The sequence below is a fragment of the Hevea brasiliensis genome, chromosome 16 (assembly GCF_030052815.1).
Source record: "Hevea brasiliensis isolate MT/VB/25A 57/8 chromosome 16, ASM3005281v1, whole genome shotgun sequence".
Classification (NCBI taxonomy): domain Eukaryota; kingdom Viridiplantae; phylum Streptophyta; class Magnoliopsida; order Malpighiales; family Euphorbiaceae; genus Hevea; species Hevea brasiliensis.
In genome coordinates, this window is record NC_079508.1 from 58,201,968 (window position 1) to 58,226,867 (window position 24,900).

Sequence of the window (24,900 nt, forward strand, 5' to 3'; positions counted from 1 at the left end):
TCTAGATACCATTAATTATAAATTTATTATGTAATTATATGAAATTTATATATTTAATAAATAAATTATATTATATATTTTATATTTTAATTTTATAAAAAATAAATTTAAATAATTTAAATTTATGAAAAATCTTTATTATTACATAGTATTATTACTTATATAAATATAAAAAAGATTTATATTTTAAAAAAAATTAAAATATTAGATAATAGTACGCATGAAATATATATAAATAAAGTGGCTTTCGCCTTTCGCTTCGGCCTATTCTTGCCCATCGGGCCTGGGCCAGAACGAACAGTGCAATTGGCAAAGGAGATTGTGTGAGTGAAATTTCCCATATATTATGGGCTCCACAAGGTTCTTGGAAAATCGTAAACAAAGAAAAAGGAGCTCTGCCCTGCTGAATGCTTTATTAGTGCAGAAACATGAAGGAATTATTTTAATTTGCACGATTAGTGCTAAGTGGAACTAATGTGCATTTCTTTAAGTACACCGATGATCGATGACCATATGCTTTGTCTATTATATTGTTTTATCACTTTTGCTGCATTATTATTATTATTATTTTCCTAATGAGACCAAAAAAAAAAGGTTACGTTGGAGTAGTGAGATATGGTTTTACAAATTTTCTTCTCTCCATTAAATAGCAAATGTCTACCATTAAAAACCTTTATGGATTAATGACAAAAGAGTACAGATTTCTTTTACTGAATATTAATCATGGATTCATGGGTTATTTTTTATGGATTAGCACCACTATGAATACACCTTTCTTTTAATATTAATAGTACTGTTAATATTAATTATATTTGGCCAAACTAAAAAAAAAAAAGGCCAAAAAAAAATTTCTTCCGAACAAAAATTTTGAAGGACTTGAAGTAGTATTTTAACAGAATTTAATATCATTGAAAATAAATAAAACTACAAAAAGGCTTATATCTCGCACCTTCAATGCATAAACCATGGAAAAAAAATTAAAAAAAAAAAAAAAGATAAATTCTATGAAGGTGTTACAAGATAACAGTAACTGGCGGCCAAAATCTAGGCTTGAAGAAATGGTCTGTATAATGGAATCATTTGGGAGCATTTTAGATGGTCCTGCACGGAATGTTGAATCATGCGTGTTAATTGGAAGCTGTGGCAAAGGCGCTTCAAGCTGAAGAACCTTAATTACCTGTACTACTGTTGGCCTTTCCTTGTCATTTGGTTGACTACACCATAATCCCACAATCAGCAAGCATTCCATTTCTTCCCTGTTGAATTCCTCACTCAATTTTTCATCCGCTGCTTCCATAATGTTTCCTGCAAGGTAAAGATGCCAAACCCATTTCACCAATGGCATGTAGAAATCCCCGTATTGATAATTCCTCCTCCAGCATGCAATTTCTAATGCCAATATTCCGAAACTATACATGTCTGATTGTTTACTAGCCCTTCCTTCACTTGCATATTCTGGGGCCAAGTAACCAAAAGTCCCCACAACTACTGCACTTTGAGTCCTTGATCGTGGGTCGACAAGCTTAGCAAGCTCAAAATCACCAAGCTTTCGCATTGAAATCCATGTCTAGTAATACGTTAGCTGGTTTGATGTCTCTATGAGGGACACATTGCCCTGCTTCTTCGTGAAGATAATGAATTGCTGAGGCCAAGCCTAATGCTATTCTGTAACGCACTTGCCAGGGAGAGATCCCTTATCGCCAAAAAGGTGTGAGTGTCGAGGCTACCATTGGGCATGTACTCATAAACGAGCAAGAATTTTCCTTGCTCATGACTCCATCCTACGAATGGCACCAAATTTCGATGTATTAGACGACTAATAATCTTCACTTCATTTATGAACATCTTCTCTGGTAGATTCGGAAAAAATTCTCTTCACGGCAACTGGGCGGCCAACTTCATTAAGGATCCCTCTGTAAACATATCCAGATCCTCCTTGGCCTAGCCTCATATTATCTGCAAAACTATTGGTTGCCTTCTTTAGCTTTTGGAAAGAAAAGCTTTTAGGCATAGAACCTCTCTCCAAATCTTCGTTGACCACTGTGCTATTATTGCCATGGCTGCCTTTGCCTGATGCATTTTTGTTTCTTCTGACAGCAAAATAACTGATTCCCCCAGTAAACATGGAAAAAAGAGAGAAACCGACAAATGCGCCAACAACTACGTACTACTGGAATTATCTTCCTCCTCCAACGTTGACTGGCCTCCGTGGAGTCCAAACTTGAATTGAATTGCCAAGAGTTAATAGAATATCGCTGATACATTTCGCCTGTAGAAGCTGAGAATCCAATCATAACCCTCTCTGGAAGGACGTCCATCAAATCAATATTGTATGACAGATTGGCTTGGCCCATATAAAGTGTATCCTTGTCATAAGTCCAAAATACACTGAGATTTTTGGTAGTAGCATTGTAATTGATCCAGGCATTGGTTTTCTTACCAGTGGTTGAGTCCGCATCCCAAAAGGCATGGGCAACCGAAGTGAGGGAGCCATTGTTGATCCCAACATGCTGCCCTTGCCCTGGACCTGGTGGATCCCACTCCTTATTGTTGAAGGTATCAAACTCCACTAGAACAGTTTGGCTCTTGTTTATGGTGGAATTGAACAGTCCAAGAACCCGCCAACAGAGTTGAGTGGAATTGAATAACCAATGGGAGCTAGAAAGAAGACAATGCCATCGCTAAGCGTGGAGTTATAATTATTCTCAATAATGAATGAGAAATGGGTAGTGAAATCTGCTAGTCTCTTAGTGGATGAGTCCCATAGGCGTATCTGCTGTGCATACGAGGCACGACCAACACGAAACATATAGGTTTGAAGGATTAGAACCAAATCTCCATCAGAAGGCAAGGCTTCGCCTTCATAAACCAACGACTTAATCGTATCTGGTGTGAGTCGATGTATGTCAAAGGGAAATGGATGAACAAACATGGGCAAAATAAACAAAAAATTGAAGAGAAGGATAATCCACCGAGCATTCAAACAATGTAGAGAAGAAGTTGCTAACATGATTTCGGGATTATGATATTTTTTTTAAACAAATTTCTGAAGAACTAGCTGGCTAATTAATAAAATACAGCCTGATCAGCCTTTAATAATAACAATGGAGATGACGAGATTGCAGAGAAGGATGGAAGGAAGAAAGTTGCCTTTGGTTTAGAAGTTGGCGTGGAACACATGAGCAGACACGGCAAATCTTAAAAGCAATAATAAATATCTTAGAAATTTCACGGTGGTAATTTAATAAACTATTTGCAGTAAAATAAAGACTTAATGAATGGATTACATGTTAAGAAATAATTTTTTTTATTTAACAATATAAATTTTAAAATAAATAAATCTACTGAACTAAATTATAGACTTTTTCTTTTTGATATTACTAATAATTTTAATTTATATATTTTTAAATTTTAATATATAAAAATAATATAATATTTTAAAATTTTTATTAATTATTTCAATTTTTATAATTTTTATCTATCAAATTTTTTAATAAATATTTTATAATAGAAATAATTAAAATATATATATATATATATATATTAAGTTATTTTATAATAATAATAATGACTTATTATAAGTATTAATAAGATAATTATTAAATAATTTATAATTTACATAAAATAAATAAAATATTATATAATAATATTATAAAAAATTATCAAATGTTAATTATGTAAAAATATTATAAAAAAAATATCGCATATTAATAATTTGAGAATACTGTAAAGAAAATATTACACGTTAAACTCTTTGAAATGCCTTCCTGTTAAAGAGCGTGAAATGAAACCCACGTGACATGGTAGTTTAACATTGTAATGTAAATCAAAATTACTTAGTGGAAAATTGATGGCTCCGGCTAGTGGAGGACCTGGAAGTATTTACATTTAGCAACGCGCGTGACATAATCGTTACATTGTAAAATTAAGAAGCTCTTTGATTGAGTAATGGTACTTTTTTCAAATTTAAGTGTGAAAAAAAAAAGTGACAATAAGAAATTTTAGGATAAATTATAAAACCCTTTTTTAAAAAATGAGATCATATTTGTTAAAAAATAAATTAATTTTATAATTTATCACTGATTAATATATATATATATATATAAAGAGGAACCATGAACAACTTTACATGTCCCTCTTAAAAAAAAAAAAAAGTAAAGTTGAAGACTGAAAAGAAAAAAAATTATAATTTGTGTATCTGAAAAGAAAAAAAAAATAATTTGTGTAATTTGTGTATTCACCAATTATGTTAAAGTGGCAATTTTTGCTCAAAGGTGAGGCTAAAAATATGGCGGGCTCGGACCTTGAAATCGATTTATTGCACTCGGTGTCGGTCCACAATTTCATATCGATTTAGAATTGTAATTTTTAAGAGTAAAGTGTAATTATGCGAATTATTTATTATTTTATTTAATAATATAATTTATATATATTTTTATATTTTATATTTTTTTAAATCATATGTTAAAATTTTTATTAGTAATAAAATTCTAAACTAATTAATATAAAAGCAATTTAAATATGCATTAAAATGTCAAATAATTATATGCCTATCAAACTCAATTTAAAATTTTTACTTTTAAAGTGATTATTAATTACTCTCTTCTAAATACCCTTTCATAAGAATGAAAGAATATAATATAGAATTTCAATTAAAAGCGAATAATGTATGATTGAAAAAATATGTCAATAATAGCAAATATAATAATGAGATTTTAATAATCTCTATACTTAGTATTAAATTAATTAGCACGCAAATGATATTTTTTTAAAGTTAATTAATATGCCACATTGGTGATTTTTTTAATGACAATTGACATAATTTTATATTAGCAGATAATATAATTTTATAATAACAGTTAATATATTTTTTTATAACATTTAATATAATATTAAATATAATATTTATATTATTCTTTTAAATTATAGTAGCAACTTATATAACTTTTTAAGTTATATATGACACTAGCAATTTTTTAATACCAACATATATATATATATATATATATATATATATATATATATATATATATATATAACAGCAGTTGATCTGAATTTTTAATTGACATAATTTTATATTTATTATAAATTTTAATAGCATCTAATATAATTTTTATTTGATATAATTTTTTTAATAGTAACTAATATAATTACATTATTATATTAATTTTTAAATTGATTAATATATTACGGAGTATTTTTTTAATTGTGGTTCGTATAGTTTAGTAATAGCAGCATATATAATTTTATAGTAGCAACTGATATAAGTTTTTAAGTTGGTTAATATGTCACGTGGTGATTTAATAATTGGTATAATTTTGTAGACGATGCAACTCTTTAATATCACCTAATATAGTTTTGTAATAACAACATATTTGATATAATTTTTTAATAATAATAAATATAAATTTTTATTATATTATTTTTTAAGTTTACTAATATGTCATATATTTTTTTTTACAAGCAGATGATATAATTTTTAATAGCATCTAATATAATTTTATATTTTATAAAAAAATATAGAGATATATATTATTTAATTTTAAATCTTAAAAAAATGGATTAATAGATTAAGGATCTTTATAATCAAAGTGGCACACTTTTATAACCAACTTTTGTTATGTTTTTTTAATGATTGTTATTAAGCTAAGTGGATGTTTGGTATGATATTAAGGAGTAATTGTTATTTTTATAACATTTAATTCTCTATTAATATTATTTTAATTTAATTATTAAATATAATTAATAGTTAATAACTGATAGTTATTTTTATTTGTTAATAGCTAATGGTTATTAATTTATATTAAGTATTTATTAAAATTTTATTTAACTGTTTTTATTGGTGTTATATATATATATGCTATCATAATTTTTATTTTATTATGCTAATAAATATATAACTTTCATTTACTATATCATATTTATTTTATTATTAAAATAAGTAAATAAAAATTAAATAATATAAGAAATATATGGATAATAGACATTCTTAATAAATTTAAATATATTATAAAATAAGTTAAAGTGACCTTTTTATTTTAAAACAGTAACAATGATTGAGAATAATTTTAATTTTATAGACTTTTTGAAATGCAACGGTTTAGAGAGTTTATGAGTTAAACTATAACTGTTTAGTATGTCTTTTGAAGTACCCATTGAATATAAAACCTCCACTAGCTACCCCAAACTTCTAATCCAATCTGGTTCATGCGGTCTGATTCATTAAGGAGTTCTAATCCGAAACCGCTGATGTCAAATCAGAATCGGCTCGAAAACCGGATCCTCAAGGCTTCATCGATCAATCTGTAATTATATTACAAATCGCGGAGTCTACTACATCATTCGCAAAATCCCTTCCCTCTCTAAATCCACTATTTCGATCATTCTCCCTCTCCTCTATCTGATCAATCAGACAAAATGAACGATGCAGATGTCTCCAAGCAGATCCAGCAGATGGTCAGATTCATCCGCCAGGAAGCCGAAGAGAAGGCCAACGAGATATCAGTTTCTGCTGAAGAAGTAACGCAATTTCCATAGCTGCATTTTTTTAAAAGGATTTTAATTTATTTTTTTGTAGTGGATCATCCGAATTTTTTGCTTAATTTAGTTTGATTTCGTTGATCTGTTTTCATCATATGGAGTGCGTGGAATTAATGTTATTTTAATGCATTTGATTTGATGTGATGTTTTGGTAGGAATTCAATATTGAGAAGTTGCAGCTGGTAGAGGCAGAGAAGAAGAAGATCAGGCAAGAGTATGAGCGTAAAGAGAAGCAAGTCGAAGTTCGAAAGAAGATGTAATATATCTATACTCTTTGTTGAATTGGCGTTTTTCTATTGTCTAGATTGATTCAGTTGGAACATGAGTTCTAGGAGATCAGTTACTTGGTATTTTGATAGTTATACTTTGTTGTTTGTGTTCAATGAAGGCAATCAGTGAGTTTCTTAGTTTGTTTTTCCCTTTTTACTCAATTTCTGATGTCTTTAGCCCATAATTTTTGAGATCAGCTAGCCTGTTGAGTCAAGGTCTATAGAGAAGATACCAACTTCAACCAGGGCAATTGCACAACAAAGTTGGTAAAACATTTATGATTGCTTTACATGTTTATAGATTTTATGAAAATAGGATGATTCATTTTGTATATTGTTAGTCGAGTTTGAAATTGTGGAGTTTACCATCGCTAGTGTATGTTGAATGAGAACTCCCTCCTGCTTCTTTTCTGTCAATTAGTTTTGACAAATAATAGAGGCTACCCTTGTGTCACCAGAAATTGTATAGATGAAATTTCTTGGTATTTGTTTTTGGCAGTGAGTACTCCATGCAGCTTAATGCTTCTCGAATTAAAGTTCTTCAAGCCCAAGATGATGTGGTTAATGCCATGAAAGAGGCAGCAGGAAAGGATCTTCTGAATGTGAGCGGTGATCATCATGTGTATAAAGAGCTTCTGAAAGATCTGATAGTTCAGGTTGGCAAATACCTGAGCTGATTTTCTACTTTATCTTAGTGGGTTAGATACATTTATATTAGATAATTGCAAACTAATAAAATTATTCTTTGTATAGAATTGAAGCAAATTCTTAAACATCATTAGCAATCTAGCATCATCATCATAGCTGATATTCAAGTCCTTATGTGGTGGAGAGTCTAATTTTATCACTGGCCTCATTCTTGGAAATTGACCATTGCTTTTAAGTTTGATGAAACAAATTATTGCTGTTATTATCAGGATATGCTTGCTTAACAAGAACACCATAATTTTTCTATGAATGAGAAATTTTAGCAACACATATATATTTTTTTTATATGGGGCAGAGTTTGCTCAGACTGAAGGAGCCTTCTGTCTTGCTGCGCTGCCGAAAAGATGACCTGCATTTGGTGGAGTCTATCCTGGATTCAGCAAAGCAGGAATATGCAGAGAAAGTAAATGTTCATGCGCCAGAAATCATAGTTGATAATCGTGTCTATCTTCCACCTGCTCCTAGCCATCATAATGCCCATGGTCCTTACTGGTAATTTCACTGGTTCATCCTAAAGCCCTGAAGACTTTAGAGTGCATGTTCTTGTTAATGTATCATTTGCTATTTGCGTGGTATTTCTAGGAAATTAGCTATTGTTTGGGATGATTTTTTAAAAAATTTTTTTTTATAGATTTCTGGTGGCCAACATGGTAATGCTTACAGGATTTTCCAAAGTCATCCACTATCATAGTTCATATGGTTAATTGTAGAATAGCTAGCTGCTGAGGATAAGGCTTGAAATTATATCATATTTCATTTTCTCAAACGGTTCCCCATGTTATGTGAAATACCTGTGATTAAAAGCATGTTGAATATGACTTATTTTATGCTTCAGCTCTGGAGGTGTAGTCCTGGCTTCTCGAGATGGGAAAATTGTGTGTGAGAACACCCTTGATGCACGGTTAGATGTTTTGTTTCGTAAAAAGCTTCCTGAGGTATGCTCTATTAAACTATTTGTTTTTATTGTTATTTGTTGTTTCTGTTGTTGTTCTCAGCTCTCTTTAGATGCCCCATTTATTCTTGAAAAAAAAAAAAAAAGAGTAAATTCCCACTGAGAAAAGGGAACAAAACAGAGAAAAAATGGTCATTCTTTGATAAAGAAAGAATTATCATGCTTGTGAAGTTCTCTGATATCTATCTTGTTGAATGTTTCATGATTTTGGTGCTATTCAAAATTAGAAATATAGGTCTTTCACTATTATGTCCAACTCAACATCTTTTACTTTGGTTTCACACATGGATTATCATTTTGTTTGGTTTCCTGTCATGCTAGATCCAAGAGTGAGTTGGTTTAAATGAGTTTTCTTTTCTAGCACTGGATATTCCTATGAAGAGAAAGAACTTTTGCATGATTTCAGTAAAGAGCTCCTAGTCTTTAAATCTGAATATTAGTTTGAGTAAATCAGTGCACTCAGTCAACAGCTTATGAACAGACTAGATAAACGCTTATTTATGTTTGTTTATTGAGTTAATTGAAACAGTTTGAACAAAAAATTTGAGCTCAGTTTGTTCTTTTGTAGGGTTTTCTTTCTCCTCCCTATTTTCCTGGTATGAGTTTCAAGGAAGATATTAAATTTTAGTATTTCAATTGTTTAACTCAACTCAACTAAGCTTTTATCCTAAAAATTTATTAGGGTCGGTTATATGGATTCTTTTTCTCCACTTTAAATGATTTTGGGTTAAATCCTTCGAGATGTGTAATGCTTCTAAGTTATATTGTACTACTTTCCTCAAAGTCAGTTTAGGTCTACCTCTTCTTTTCTTTCTATCCTCTAACTCAATGTGCTCTACTTGTCTAATTGGAGCCTTCGTATGTCTACGCTTTATACGACCAAACTACCTTAATCTCTCCTCTCAACTTATCCTCAATTGGCACCACTCCTACCTTTCATCTAATACTCTCATTACGGGCATTATCTAGTCTAGTATGATCACTCATCCACCTTAACATTTTCATTTTCGCAACTTTCATTTTAGACACATACGGCTCATTCATTGCACTCACTACCATATAACATGGCTCGTCGTATGATTGTACGGTAAAATTTTTCTTTCAACTTATTGGAAATCTTGCGATCACATAACTCCCGTGGTACGTCTCCACTTCAACCATCCGGCTTTAATCCTATGACTAGCATTCTCCTCACATCCCCCATCTACTTGAAGGGTTGAGCCGAAATATTTAAAGTGATTACTTTGGGGCAATACCACTCCATTGGAACTAACTCCTTCCCCATTCTCAGTTCGGCCTTTAATGAACTTGCAATATATGTATTCTGTCTTCGTTCTGCTTAACTTAAAGCCCTTTGACTCTAGAGTACTTCTCCAAAGTTCTACCTTTCTATTGACTCATTCTCAAGTCTTATATATCAGAACTAGATCATTCGCAAATATCATGCATCAATGGATACTCTCTTGTATATGTTTTGTCAATTCATTTAAAACTAATGTAAAATGGTAAGGGCTCACAGCTGAACCTTGGTGTAATCCAATTGAGATAAGAAAATCTCTTGTGTCCCCTCTCATTGTGCGCACAATAGTAGTTGTTTTTTCATACATATCTTTCGACATTTGTATGTATTTGATAGATATTCTCTTTTGTTCTAATACTCTCCATACGACATCTCTTGGAACACTATCATAAGCTTTCTCCAAATCGATAAAAATTATATGTAGATCTTTCTTCACATCTCTATATTTCTCCATCAAGCTTCTAGTGAGAAAGATCGCTTCCATAGTTAAACGACCCGGCATGAAGCCAAATTGATAGGGGGAGATAGAAGTGCCATGACGTAGTCGATGTTCCACAACTCTCTCTCACAACTTTATAGTATGGCTCATGAGTTTAATTCCTCTATAGTTTGAGTAACTCTGTATGTCTTCCTTATTTTTAAAAATAGATACTAAAATACTCCTCCTCCATTCATCAAGCATTTTCTTCGAGTTTAGAATCTTGTTAAACAATTTAGTTAACCATGCCACTCCCACATCTCCCAAACACTTTCACACTTCAACTGGTATTCCATCTGGTCCACAGGCTTTATCCACTTTCATTCTCTTAAGTGCTTCCTTTACTTCTGAAGATTTAATTCTTTTAGTGTAATTCACATTCTTTTCTATTGCTCTGTAATCTATATTCACACTATTACCATTTGACTATTATTAAAGAGATCATCAAAATAATTTCTCCATCTTTCACCAACACTTTTCCTTCGTTATCTTTAATACACCTAACTTGATTGAGATCTTGACATTTTTTTTCTCTCTTCCTTGCTAATATATAAATATCTTTCTCCCCTTTTTTAGTTCTAAGTTTCTCGTATAGCTTTTTAAAGGTTTGCGCTCTTGCTTGACTAACCGCCTTTTTTGCCTCTTTTTTTGTTATCTTGTACTGTTCATAAGCCTCATTATTATTATACTTGGGTAATTTCTTATACCATTCATTCTTTCTCTTTACTGCCTTTTGTACTTCCTCATTCCACCACCATCTCTCTTTTGACCACCATCTCTCTTTTGACCACCATCTCTCTTTTGAGGGTGGTTGAAGTCCTCTAGACTCTCCGAGTATTTTTCTAGCTACTTCTCTAATCTTTGATGCCATCTGTATCCACATACCATTAGCCTCCACATCCAGTTTCCATGCTTCGGACTCGAAAAACTTATTTTTGAACTTCACTTGCTTTACTCCTTTGAACTCCTACTACTTTGTTCGAGCTACAATGTTCTTCTAGCCTTGAATTGTTCCTAAACTTGACATCCAAGGCCACTAACCGATGTTGACTTGTTAAATTCTCTCTCAGAATAACCTTGCAATCTTTGTATAGAGCTCTATTTATCTTCCTAGTTAAGAGGAAATCAATTTAGCTTTTATGTTGTCTACTTTTGAAAATCACTAAATGCGACTCTCTTTTTATAAACTAGTTATTTGCTAGTATTAGGTCGTATGCCATTGCAAAATCCAGGATGCTTTTCTCCTCCTCATTACGGCTACCAAAACTAAAACTTTCATGAATATTCTCATAACCTTACCTATCATTCCCTACATGTCCATTCAAATCTCCACCGATAAGAATATTCTCTTCATTCGGTATGCTTTGCATTAGCTCGTCCATATCTTCCCAAAACTTTTGTTTGCTCTCACTATCTAATCCTATTTGTGGGGTATAAGTACTGATTATATTTATTATTTCTTCTTCTAGTACTAGCTTTACTAGTATAATTCTATTTCTTACTCTTTTCACAGCTGTTACGACATCTTCTAATGTCCTGTCTATGATCATACCCATTCCGTTTTTGTTCCTCTCCTTTTCGGAAAACCACAGTTTGTAATATGAATTATCCACTTTTTTGCTTTTTTCTCCTACTCATTTAGTCTCTTGAATGCAAGCAATATTTACCCTTCTTCTTTTCAAGGTATCCAAAAACTCCATTAATTTTCCTGTAAGTGATTCAACATTTCAAGTACTAATCCTGATTCTCCTCTTATCCTATTCTTTCCTAATTGATCTTCTTTTATGATATCTTTTATTGTTTTCTATGCTTATCTTATATTCTGTTCCACTATCTATTCTATGGACTAACTTTTTTATCCACACCTGTCCATAATGTGGGAATCCTTGCTCATTTAACACTACACCTAGGCGCCGGCATGGCGCGTCGCTTTCGGTGAACGCTCTACATCCTTACATATTTCTCACTACACTAAGGCTTCGATGTAGCGTGTCGTAAGTAGAGAACGCCCTAACGTTTATATCGTAAGAATCCATATTATGAGGTGTGACAAAATTTTTACGCTGGTTATCACCTACCGCAACCCTCCTTCTTTATCCGAACTTGGAGCCGGCTAAGCACAAACTACTTGGGTGGAGTTAGCATTTCAATTGTTCATTTTTTTCAAAATGCTTCACCAGTTTCTCTTTCATATTTTAAGTCAACTTTGTAATATTTGAAGCTTTTTCATCAATCTCCATCTTTCCATACATTTATGACTAAAATGTATAGAATAGCTCTCTTTCTTTTGCTTTTTTTTTTCTTTTTAAATTTTTAACCCATCTACGCATTGCAGGGGTTGATTGTGGGACTTGGTTTTTTGGTTGGTCTTTTGTTATTTTGGTTTTGAATATCAAGTTTTTTGCCCTTTTCCAGTTGTCATTTCACCTGTTTTGGGCACATAACAGTTACATGTACATGTGGGAACACGCAAGTCCTCCATATTAATAATTTTGAGCATTATATTGTCCTTCTTTCTCAGCAAATTGCTGGAATTTAGTAATTTTTGGAATGGACAATCAAATGGCATAAATCATGTAATTGATATCTTCAATAGAAACCCACCATTTGCCTAACACATGAAATCTTATTTTCTTCGAGTGTAGCAATCACTATAACGATTTGGTTATCACTGCAGATCCGCAAGAGGCTTTTTGGTCAGGTTGCCGCATGATAGGTTGACCGACAATTTCTGTCGAGTTTGAAGACCAGAGTCTACTGTCAATTGCTTGGTCATCTTCTTTTGTTTATTTATTTATTTTGTGATATTCATCTTTGCAGAATACTGTTGTTTCTGAAATTAGGGAAGCTGGTACTTGTTTAGTTCTGGTAATTTATTTGGGGCATGCCAATGTACTCGTGTTTAATAATAAACAGAACGTCTGTCTTTTGATCGAGATTTATGTTTGTTGTCACCTTTGCCGCATAATTCCAGCTCATATCTGTTATTTTTTATTAGTTGACAATCCATGTTATTAGCATATCGGTCATGGTTTGGGTGCCTTTGTAATTACTCCTTAAAGACAGTCTCACAGCTTTTTGATATTAAAGAAAGGAATAACAACGCAAGAGGTCTTAAAACTATATCGGTTTTTACAATCAAGTCCTAGAAGTCAACCATGGCGTCTAGAGTTCTACGGGTTGGAACTGGATCATTCTTGAGAAGATAAAGATGGCCGATTAAGGGCCACGCATCACATGGTTCGGAGCTGATTTTTGTTTTATGGCTTGTTGGTAGTGTTATGTCTATGTTGCAGACTTGTAGTGAAGTAGAGCTACAATACTTTGTATTGTAATTCCTCGTACGCAGGGGAACGATTCCATTGGCTTAAAAGGATAGAGCAGTGTATGTACATATAGATTGGAAATTTCAATCAACAGAAATTATTTACATATATTTTAAAATGAGATTTATCATAATTTTAATTAAAATAACAATTTTTGATTAGTCGAATAAGAATTATTCAATAGATATATATAGAAGTTATTGAGCAATTAAAAAATAACATAAAAAAATTACGAATTTAAACAAAATTTTTGAACGAGAATAAATATACAAGAAAAAAAAAAAAAAAGCATGCAAGACGACTGATTTGCTTGTTCCATTGTAAAATAATTATCTCCCAAGCTACGAGCAACAAAAACTAGACATTCTTACTCCTCCTTTGTTTGCCCTTCGCTGCGATCCAACTTAACCAGAGTAGTCACTGGTTCTCTAAAGAATGATGCTTTGATGGGTTCCTTAACGCCTGAATGATGAAGCATTAAATAACCAACACAGCATGAAACCCAATACGATAACTGTGGCCATTGTTTACCAATGATAGTATACAATACCAATTAATTCATACCCATCACCCAAACCAAATGCTTTGCGCAGTGTTTTGACAGAAAATTGATGACTTCAGAGAATCATTGGATGAAAATCAACCAGAAGAATATGCAATGGGCAACAATTTCATTTACCTTCTAATGCCCTAACAACTAGCAAAAGAAATACAGCAATAAATGTACAAAACTAGTTTCCAAGTTGCTTAATTACATGATATAGAATCTTAATGTCCCCTCACAGGAACAAGGGAAAATGTTGTTCCATCAGAAACAAATAGTCGGCATCTATCCCCTAGTGCATATTTCTGCAGCATCGTTCTACAAGCAGCCAGGCGATGCCTTGCAATATCAAACCCCAATTACAGATCCCAAATCACGAATGTTTGATATCATGCGAAGTTTTAATGCTGAAGATTAAGGATGTACTACAAATAAGCTTGGCAAGCTTTTTTATAAGATAAGCTGATGTATAAGCATTCCAAAGTCGTGATATAGAAAAGTATCTTAGAGATTCAATTCTGAAAAATTATCCACTTGCAACTATATATTACTATAATATCATTCTCTCTGTTTTTAGTTTTGAATGGAGATGCATATTTACCATGATTATGGTCATTTCAAAACTAAGAAAGTAATTACTTAGCTCCCTCCTAAAGACTTGATCATTAAAAACTTTTGAAAGTGAGTGCTTGCTTGCTCCAATCCTGCTTCATGCCTCTGAGCTCAAAACCAGGCCTACTTTATTTCTTCATGCTCTAGGAAAACAGTCCCATATATGCCAGAGAACAAAGATTGTTCATGGAAAAACCAAGCACTAGTATTAAAAGTTTGAAACACAAAAGTAAGTCCCACTCAGTGCTTATGCAACATTCAAAATCAAAATGAGTTCTCGAATGGAAACAGAAATAGTATTCATTTCATGCTGGAGTTGAGGTTTATCAGAGTGATCGTTCTTTTTGAACCAACAGAGGGTGGGTCATGATTGAGTCTACCGGACCAACTGACTGCAAGAAGAGGAAAAGATAACTTGCAAGGAGCAGCGCAGAGGTCAAGAACATGATCTCCTGCTGAGATATTCAAGGCTCAAACAGCAGCCCTATAACTGATTCCAGTCCCCCTCAAGCACCGATTCAGGCTCGGAACCAGCCTTTGGCCACCCCTAGTTGGCGGTACAACTAGAAGGGTCAAGCCCATTTGCTTGGAGGAATCAAGGAATGCTTCCGGGCTATGGCAATGGTAACTTGGATATTTCTTACATCTAACACGAGGCATTGAACTGGTGCTCCAAAACGACAAACCGTTTTCTCAATTATTAGATCACTTCTCGAACAGCGCTTTGTTTTTAATTTTTTTATTTGAAAACTAACGAAAGAAGAAAAAGAAAAAGAAAACTTTATAATTACTATAAATAATTTACTAATAATTAACTCAAAATGTTTCTCTATTTAATTAGTAAGATAATTAACTCAAAATATTTCTCTATTTAATTAGTAAGAAATTAAAAAAAAAAAATATATTATTTTATTAAAATATTTAAATATCTTTTTATTATATAATAAATAATAAAAAAATAATAATTATTTTCCTTTCTTTTAAAAGATTATTGTAATTTTTATTTATTTTAATAATTTATTTAAACAAAGCAAAATTTATCATGTTTAATTTTTCTTTGATGGCTATAGTATAAAATTACTGAAGATGATAATGATTAAAGTACATTATAAAATTACTCTATTTATATTCAAATAATATTATTAATATTAAAATATATTTTAAATCTAATTAAAATTTACTTACATCATCCTAAAATTAATTATTATTATTATTTGAATAATATTAGAATTTGTATAATTTTATATATTTTATTAATAATTTATATATAATATTTTTTTATTAATATCTATTTTAAATATTTTATAAAATAAATTTAATAATTTTATAAAATATTTAAATTTTATTTATTTAAAATATATTATATAAAAATTTATAAATATAAAAATATATTTTTTATATTTAATTAATTAATTATACAAATGGATTTGACAATAATGATGGCAAAGCTAAAACCATTGTAAATTGTAAGCAATTGAACCTCAAAATTCAATTGTATGTTACAAATTTGTCCCCCTTAATGATTAACTAATGCCCATCTTCGCGTCGCCTTTTTTGCAAATATATGGTAAATTTAAAACCAATACCCATCTTTAGTGAAAATTCTGGCTTTGCCCCTCGAACCCTTCAAAGCTACTCATATCTGTCGTCGGTCCGCCTATCACTCGCAAAGAGCCGACCCATTGCGATCGATACCTTCTTAGAGCGCACTCTTTTGTCTCTCTTGAGTTTCGCCTCCAACTTTGGCACTCATCTGAAATCCGATGTTCAAAACCAAACCAGCGAGAGCGACAAATTGTTTCTCATATTAACCAAAAAAATAAAAAAAAAACGATGAGAGAAGCCTTATTTCGATGTGTATTGCTATTTGTTTGTTACGTTATTCAATTAACTTCGGCTACTGTTGTTCTGAAACCCTTCTTCTTTTCCTTTCCAGACCTTCCCGCCAAATTTGGTAACTTTCTTTATGCTCTTCAGCTGTTTGGCTGCTCAGAAAATGTTGGATAACACAAGCAAAATGAAAATTGGAACCGAAATTATTGCTCTCTTTTATTTTATTTTCTTAAAATTTATTTCTTTGTTCAGCTGTGGGACTCAATAGGTCTGGCATATGTGGAGCTTTGCAAGTGGCGAATCCGCTAGATGCTTGTTCTTCGCTGCACAATCGTTTTGGGTTCAACGAAACTGAGCAAGTAAGAATCGCTTTGATTGAAAGAGGTGAATGCCCTTTTGAGAATAAAATTCGAAATGCTCAAAATGGGGGATTTCGTGCTGCAATTGTCTATGATGATAGAGATAAGAGGAATTTGGTTTACAGTGAGTTTCTATAGCCTCTTCAACTTCCCATTTATTTATTTATTTATTTTTAATTTCCCAATCCCTTTGAAATGTTTAGCAATAGTGCTTAGATTTTATTTTAATCCATTGAAGATATTTCCCTTGGAATATTGTTCTTATTAAGTATGTCTGTATTTCCTTGCGCGTGTTAATGACCAACATAATTGAATAGATAGCATCAATTTTTTTGTCACCGGAGTATTATATGCAACAATATATGAAGGAATTTAGGAAGTCAGCAAATATTGATTGTTAATAGTTTTAATGCTTTTTCTGGAAAACAAAAAGGTTCTGGCTTCTTTGCTTATTATGGAATATGCTATCCTTTGCTTGCAGTGATGATGAACCCTGAGGGCATCAAGGTGCATGCTGTTTTTGTTTCTAAGCTAGCTGGTGAAATTTTAAAGGAGCATGCTCGAGGGAAAGAATCTGAATGTTGCATTTACCTGTCTCATAGTGATACAGCGTGGACCGTTTTAGCAATATCGTTTCTTTCTCTTCTTGTTATATTAGCTTTCCTCATAATAGCCTTTGTCATGCCCAGACACTGGCCAAATTGGCAGCGAACACATTTTCACTGCAAAATTGTGGATGTGCGGATGCTGGAAGGCCTTCCCCGCTTCACATTCCACTCCACTCATTTGAATTGTAATCACAGTGGGGAAACTTGTGCTATTTGCCTTGAGGATTACAAAGATGGGGAAATTCTTAAAGTTCTTCCTTGCCAACATGGTAGGGCTTCGTTCATTTTGTTCACATCAACATTTCTAAACTTAATCAGAGGGTAGTGTGTTAAAGTTATGATTAACTCTTGTGTCTCCACATGGAATGCACCACTCATCTCTCTACCCACGCATTGAAGAAGGAAGTTTACTTGCTGATGACATTGTTAAATTTACTTTCAGAATTTCATTCAAGCTGTGTGGATTCATGGCTGACTAAGTGGGGGACATTCTGCCCAGTGTGCAAGTTTGATATGAAAAGCAAATTTGTATATTCTGAGGTGAGTGCGCAAAGACCATTCTTAAATTTTAGTGTGCGATAGGCAATCTTAGCTGTTTAAAAAATTCATGATTTTTGGTATGCACTCATGAAAACTCATCCTTAAACTTATCTACCAAATTGCAAAACAAGACTAAAGTGGCTCTCTGCTGGTTAAGTGATGCATAGGCATTATCTTGTTGAAGTGTTAGAAAGGTATTTTTACTTGATTTGGTTGGTCAGTGGTTACAAGCTGCATCAACTTTCTGATTCCTTGCAGCTCTGGATCACATCTTCCTGGAACTAACTTGTGGGCTGTGAATTCTGGCCTATAGGCATTAAAGTGAGTTCAGCCATCGTTGTACTTGCCCAAACTTTGATGCAATGAATGGAAAAGTTTCCATTGCCCAATCACTTTAAGTAGAACGAAGACAGAATACATGCATTGCAAATTCAGTGAAGGCCAAACTAGTGATAGAGAAAGAGTTTGTTTGGATGGAGTGGTACTGTCCCAAAGTAATCACTTTAAATATCTCGGCTTAGTCCTTCAAGGAGATGGGGGATGTGAGGAGGATGTTAGTCATAGGATTAAAGCCGGATGGTTGAAGTGGAGACATGCCACGGGAGTTTTATGTGATCGCAAGATTCCTAATAAGTTGAAAGGAAAATTTTACCGTACAGCCATACGACCGGCTATGTTATATGGTAGTGAGTGTTGAGCATTGAAGTAGTCGTATGCATCTAAGATAAGAGTTGCAGATATGAGAATGTTAAGGTGGATGAGTGGCCATACTAGACTAGATAAAGTCAGTAATGAGAGTATTAGAGAAAAGGTAGGAGTGGTACCAATTGAGGATAAGTTGAAAGAAGGGAGATTGAGAGGTGGTTTGGTCATGTGAAGTGTAGACATACGGAGGCTCCAGTTAGACAAGTAGAGCGCATTAGGTTAGAGTATAGAAAGAAAAAAAAAGGGTAGACCTAAATTGACTTGGAGGAGAGTAGTACAACATGTACTATAAGCATTACAAATTTCTGAGGATTTAACCCAAAATCATTTAGAGTGTAGAAAGCGAATCCATATAGCCGACCCCAAATTTTTTGTATAAAGGCTTAGTTGAGTTGAGTTGAGTTAATCACTTTACACCATACCAAGTGTGATAGTAAGGGTAGTCACCCAACAAGAAAATGTCTGTGTGTCTGAGTGGAATTGCTTTGATGAAATTTATTTGGTGTGACATTAACTTGTAAACGATGAGGAAGATTCCTCTAAGTCCACTGTCCAACCACACCTATGTTTTAGTAGTCTTAATTAAGAATCTATAAATATTTCTGCATTCTAGCTGTTTCCTTGAAGATATCTGCTGAAAGTATGTCTACCTCTGTGTGAAGCTAATTTCACCGTTTGCTTCAATTTCTCAAATGTTGAATGCATTTTACTTCACTGATTGTCTATCAAATAGAGTTGTTTAGGAAGGCAATCAATTCATTGTTTATATGTTCATAAAGGGACAGTTGATTTATGTACATATGTGTGTACAAAAGGATAAAATTCTAAATTTTCTCTTCCCAAAAACCTTTCTTCCCTCAAGGTGACTACTTTTTGTGGGAGAGATTTACAGTAGCTGTCTAGAGTGTGGCATGCTGAGCTCTTGATACCAGTTACTGGCAATAGAGCTTATATTTAATAATAAGAGAACCATTAAAGGGAAGCCATTAGAAATAACATATTCAATAATAATTGATATGCTCAAATTAGAATAGCATATATGTTGCTACAATCTTGTTTCTTGTAGTTGTGATGATGTCTTTATACCACTTACTGGTAGAAGGAATAGAGAGGGCAATGTTATTTGAATATCCAAGAGATGGGTGAAATGAAATGCTGGTTTTGAACAGCAACTTTTGAGGTTACACTGTGTTTCTCAATATTTTCTGGTGTCAGACATGAGCAAGAATAAGAGAACCAAAAATGTTGTCAGTGGGAGATGTTATATGGGAACTGACATATAGATTGTGTAGTTCTTTTCACCAATGCTGAAGCTAAATGAAGTAAAATCTGCCTAGATTTCTTGAAAGTGATGAGTGATTCCTGACAAAATTGATTTGCCATTAAGCAAACTAATGTTTATTCTTGGTGAATGTTTGTTGTCTTCTTGATGCAGATCAAGAGGGGAATCTGGCTTCAGAATCAGTAAATGCAATAGGTGATTTGACTAGCTTTTTAATCTGTATGTCATTTTTCCTTAAGAAATGAATCTGCATCCACTTCTCACAAAACATAGAAGTGGAGCAGTTCATTTTTTTTTTATGGAGTAGATAAGAGTTGGGTAAAAATAACTTTACATTCCTTCTGGAGAAAGAAAGACTTGGACTCTTAGAAAATTATGCTGAGAAGTGGTTATATTGAAAAATTGTCAATAATTGACTAATTCAAATTGATTAGTTGTTGTAATTGATTGCTCTATGTTATGTTACAATTGGAAGGCATCATTTGAACCTTCAATCCATATAACAATTCATGGCATACTCCTGTCCATTTTCCTTGTTTGCAGATCTTCTGTTTATCTGGGAGGTCCTTTTGAACAGCATTTTAAGTGTCTAACTCGTGTCTACGAAGGTTTAACGGGGGATCTGATATGGTGTTGCTGCTGAATGTTTTGATATTCACAGTAATCTCTACAGTAGGAGCATTTCCACAAAAGCTTCTTTTCTGATTCAAGCTAGCGGTGTTCATTTTTGGGTCTCATATTTTAAGTTGTAGATAGTGCTTAAGCACATTTGCTGGCTTGGTCCAGAATTAACTGTAAAAAATTTCAGTTGTATACACTTCATAGTTCTGTATTATGTAGTATATATTTTTATTCAATGGCTGAGCTACATATCACAAGTTCCTCATTCCGTAAATTCTCCATAACCATATAAGCACTGTATCCATGATCATCATCCGAGTGCCATATGCACAAATATAAGTTGAATTTGGGATGATTGAAAATTTGGAGGCTGATTCTATGTGTAAAGCTTTTAATGTTGGAATGCGGACGGCATGCTAATCCTTGTTCTTTCATGTGCGCTTTAGAACGCGCTCATGGAATCATTTCCGAGACACTGTTGGCATCATATTTTTGTAATGTGTGGTTAGATGATGTTCATGTTGTTCACAAAGACAACCTCCACATAAAAGAATCCTAAGTCATTGTAAGATGATCCTATTCCAAGGCTTGGGCAACACGTGGTTCTAGAGTCGCTGTGTGATCTCCCTCTGGAAAGTAAGGGCAAAACTCTCAGAACCTAAAGTGTGAAATGTTGTCTATATTAACTCATTCTTATTTGTTTTAAAACTTACAAGTTCTTAAATGGAGAGGTGGCTTAATTTTACCCTTGAATTTTTTATTTGTGTCTAAATAAATCTATTTTTAAGTTTTGTCCCGATTAATTTATATTTTTTTATTTAAGTTTATTTTTATTTTAGTTTCTGTACTAATTAAAAAATTTTAATTTAATTTATTTTTAATTTTTTATTCAATTTAGTCTAAAAATTTTAATTTAAATTATATTTAGTTTTAAATTAAAATTTATAAGATAAAATTTTTATTTTTTTTATTTAAATAAAAAATTAAAAAAATTAATTTCTTAATTTTAAGATTAATTTTTTTATTTAAATTAAAAATTAAAAAGTTTAATTTTTTGATTTTCTTAATTTTTAAATTAAATTAAATTTAAATTGAAAATTTTGAGTTAAATTGAAAAAAAAAATTATAGAAGTTTAATTTTATTTTAATTCCTGTATTTATTAAAAAAAATTAATTTAATTTATTTTAAATTTTTTATTTAATTTAGTTTAAAATTTTTAATTTAAATTAAATTTAACTTGAATTTAAAATTTATAAAATAAATTTTTTCATTTAAATAAAAAATAAAAAATTAAAATTTTTAATTTTAAGATTAAATTTTTTAATTTAAATTAAAAATTAAGAATTAAGAATTTTAATTTTTTTAATTTTTTAATTTTTAAATTAAATTAAATTTAAATTGAAAAAAAAAATCTAAATTGAACTCCTATCCTTTATGCCATTCTCAGTGTCATTTTTTTTTTACAAATTACGTGTCACATGTCAATAGGCCCTGTTTTTGGGCATTGTTACCCGTATGCATGTCCTTATTTGTCTTTCGGCAAAAGTGTTCTTAATGCTTGCGGTCTTTCATAAAATATTAAATTCAAGATGTAATAGTTTTTTTTTCTTTTTTTTTTTTATGAATATTCAAAATTTAAAAACAGTGCACCGTAGTCTTCCCATAGAAAATGAATGGGTGCAACAAACAGCAGCAGTTGCCGCTCTAAATCAGCCCGCACATATACCAGCAGCTGGTTTTCTAAGGCAAACCCAGCAAACAGCCACCAGATCTGGAACCAAAATTCAACTGGTCTTGGCATGGGCTCTCGATAAAAAGGTTATTGTCATTTTTCTTTTGTTACAGGACATATGAAAAATACCTAAGTTTTGTGTAGGATTATTTGATATGGGTTTTTATCTGGGTTTGATCTCTTGTGGGTTGTTTCTTCTCCTTCTGATAAATTATAGCTCAGAAGCTGAAGTCGTCACTGTTGATGTTAAGGCAGCCAAGGGTCTTCTCGAGTCTGGTTACGTTTATGTGGATGTTAGGTACATAATTTTCTTTCTCTTCTCAAGATATTTCTTGTCTTCTTGATTTTGGTTTCTTCAATTCAGTTTCTTAGAAATTAACCTTTTCATTCATAGGATGGTGGAGGAGTTCAAGAAAGGGCATGTACATGCAGAGAAGATATTCAACGTTCCTTACATGTTCAAGACTCCAGTAGGTATAAATTTAGCTTCTAACAGTAATTAGCCTTAATTCAGTCTTCTTTTATTTACTGTGTTTGAGAGATAAATAAGAAGAGATCATATGATTTTGGGTTTTAGGATGGTTGAAAAATCCAAAATTCTTGAAGGAGATTTCAGCTGTTTGCAAGGAGGATGATCATCTTGTTGTGGTAATTATTCAGAGTTAAATTTATCATTTGCTTTCTCAGTTAATTACATGGTGACAGGAAGGATAAGTGCCCTATGCTTTCTAAAGTTCCAAAATGCAATCTTTATGTTATCTAATTATTTTCCTGTGCAGGGCTGTCAAAGTGGAGGCAGATCTCGGCATGCAACTGCTGATCTTCTTAGTGCTGTAAGTTCATATAAATTACAATAACCAAAGTTTCCTTGGTTAACCTGCCTTTATGCGCTTTTTTGAGTTATTGTTCAAAGCCTCTTGGCCCCTAATTAACCTCAAACTGAATTTGGAATTTTTGTTCTGTTGTTCAATTTTGCAATCGAGTGCCATATTGTTTAAAACTATGTTCATATTTGTTACATGCCTTTGTCCTTTTTGGTCTAATTTTCAATGATTGGATATATAGAGAGACAAGTAAGGTGAGAAACTAACTTGTTAAGATCGAAATGATAGGGTTTCAAGGATGTGAGCAACATGGGAGGAGGTTATCTTGCTTGGATGGATAATAAGTATCCCCTAAAAGTGGAAGAGAATGTTGGAAGAGGCTTCATCTGCTGCAATAAAGAGTTTTAAGAAGATAAAGTGCATAATAAAACTTTCTTCTGCTTCTTTTCCTTAGAAAACCAACAGAGGAGGAAAAAAAAAAAAAAAAACTGAGCTCTGATCTATATACAGAGCTACCATGACTATCATTATTTTTTTTGGCCAAATATTATTTCCATGTATGTAACTAGATAATTACGGGAAAGCTGTATGTGATAAATGACACTTTCAATGCAGGTAGCAGCACGGATGCCCTTTTATAATGTAAATAGATGTATACAGATTTCTGCATTTTATATTAATCAATCTAGTTCTGCATATATTGGCAAATCAGGTTTCAAATACGACTTCCATTGCATATCATTGGTTTTTCCTGGTCTATTAAAAAACCAAGCTAGCGTAAGATAGCACATAATTAGTGAGAAGCGGGGGATTTGTGCCTCAAACTTGGTGGATGTTCTGCCCTGTCTAATATCTATAGAAAGTTTTAGGCGTGCAGGAAAAATAAAAGGTAAAGGAAATTAAGCTGTGATTTTGATTGTAGAAGTAGAGTATTATTGGACACTTAAAACCCAAAATTGTGGAGACGTTGTGCGCAGAGGGATAGAGCGAAGCGGAGTGAAGCGTAAAAACATTGCTGGATCTTCGCTTATTCTGTGTGCGAGATATAATTTTACAACACTTGACAAATAGGATCATCTGAGACCTACAAAACAGAAGAATCAAAGAAGTGTTGTATTTTGCCCACCAGCAATCGTTTAATTGTCAAGTTAGTATTTCTTTATATATATATATATATATATATATATCCATCTCTACCAATTATGTACTGAACTAGGCTACTACTAACTGGACTTGCTGACAGAAGCAGAGACTAAGCTGCATCACAAATTTGCTTGCTTCTTGTTAAAGCAAGGACAAAAAATGAAAAATCTGTTAACTTGGTAGCTGTGGCATCTGCCAACACTCAGGTTAATAGAAGCCAACTACTGAGAAAAAAGGAGAGCTTTAGGCAACGCTTTTGGGCAGCAATAGATATGCCTGCAACTTGCAATCAGCTGAGAACTGAGCATAGTTACCTTTGCTGTCTTCCATTGAAATTGCATCAATAATCTGCAGCAATACATGTTCAAGCTCTGCTCTGTCAGTCCATTCATGAATTTCTTCCCTGATAAGCATAGGATTTCTGCAAATTAAATCCCACCCTGGAAAATTCTTCCTTATATAAGCTTCAAAATAGGGCAGTCACCCCAACCATCACCAAGATAGATGATTTTCTAGTTTCCAT

At 32.4% G+C, this 24,900-nt stretch overlaps 2 protein-coding genes and 1 pseudogene across 2 annotated transcripts; 2 read left to right on the forward strand and 1 right to left on the reverse strand.

Moving 5' to 3' along the window:
* Positions 1-889: 889 nt before the first annotated feature.
* LOC110664896 (L-type lectin-domain containing receptor kinase IX.1-like) lies at positions 890-3,010 on the reverse strand (annotated as a pseudogene).
* A 3,178-nt stretch (positions 3,011-6,188) lies between these two features.
* Positions 6,189-13,183, forward strand: LOC110632153 (V-type proton ATPase subunit E). The gene is made up of 6 exons (XM_021780271.2): positions 6,189-6,519; positions 6,696-6,796; positions 7,309-7,465; positions 7,813-8,009; positions 8,353-8,452; positions 12,925-13,183. Exons 1-6 carry the CDS (start codon positions 6,418-6,420, stop codon positions 12,958-12,960), a joined length of 693 nt encoding a protein of 230 aa, XP_021635963.2. The 5' UTR covers positions 6,189-6,417; the 3' UTR covers positions 12,961-13,183.
* A 3,134-nt stretch (positions 13,184-16,317) lies between these two features.
* LOC110632145 (receptor homology region, transmembrane domain- and RING domain-containing protein 1) lies at positions 16,318-23,881 on the forward strand. Its single transcript, XM_058138439.1, has 12 exons — positions 16,318-16,683; positions 16,815-17,045; positions 17,403-17,798; positions 17,972-18,069; positions 20,210-20,238; positions 20,600-20,664; positions 22,324-22,469; positions 22,536-22,708; positions 22,805-22,884; positions 22,988-23,058; positions 23,190-23,243; positions 23,523-23,881. Exons 1-12 carry the CDS (start codon positions 16,563-16,565, stop codon positions 23,640-23,642), a joined length of 1,584 nt encoding a protein of 527 aa, XP_057994422.1. The 5' UTR covers positions 16,318-16,562; the 3' UTR covers positions 23,643-23,881.
* The last annotated feature ends 1,019 nt before the right edge of the window (positions 23,882-24,900 follow it).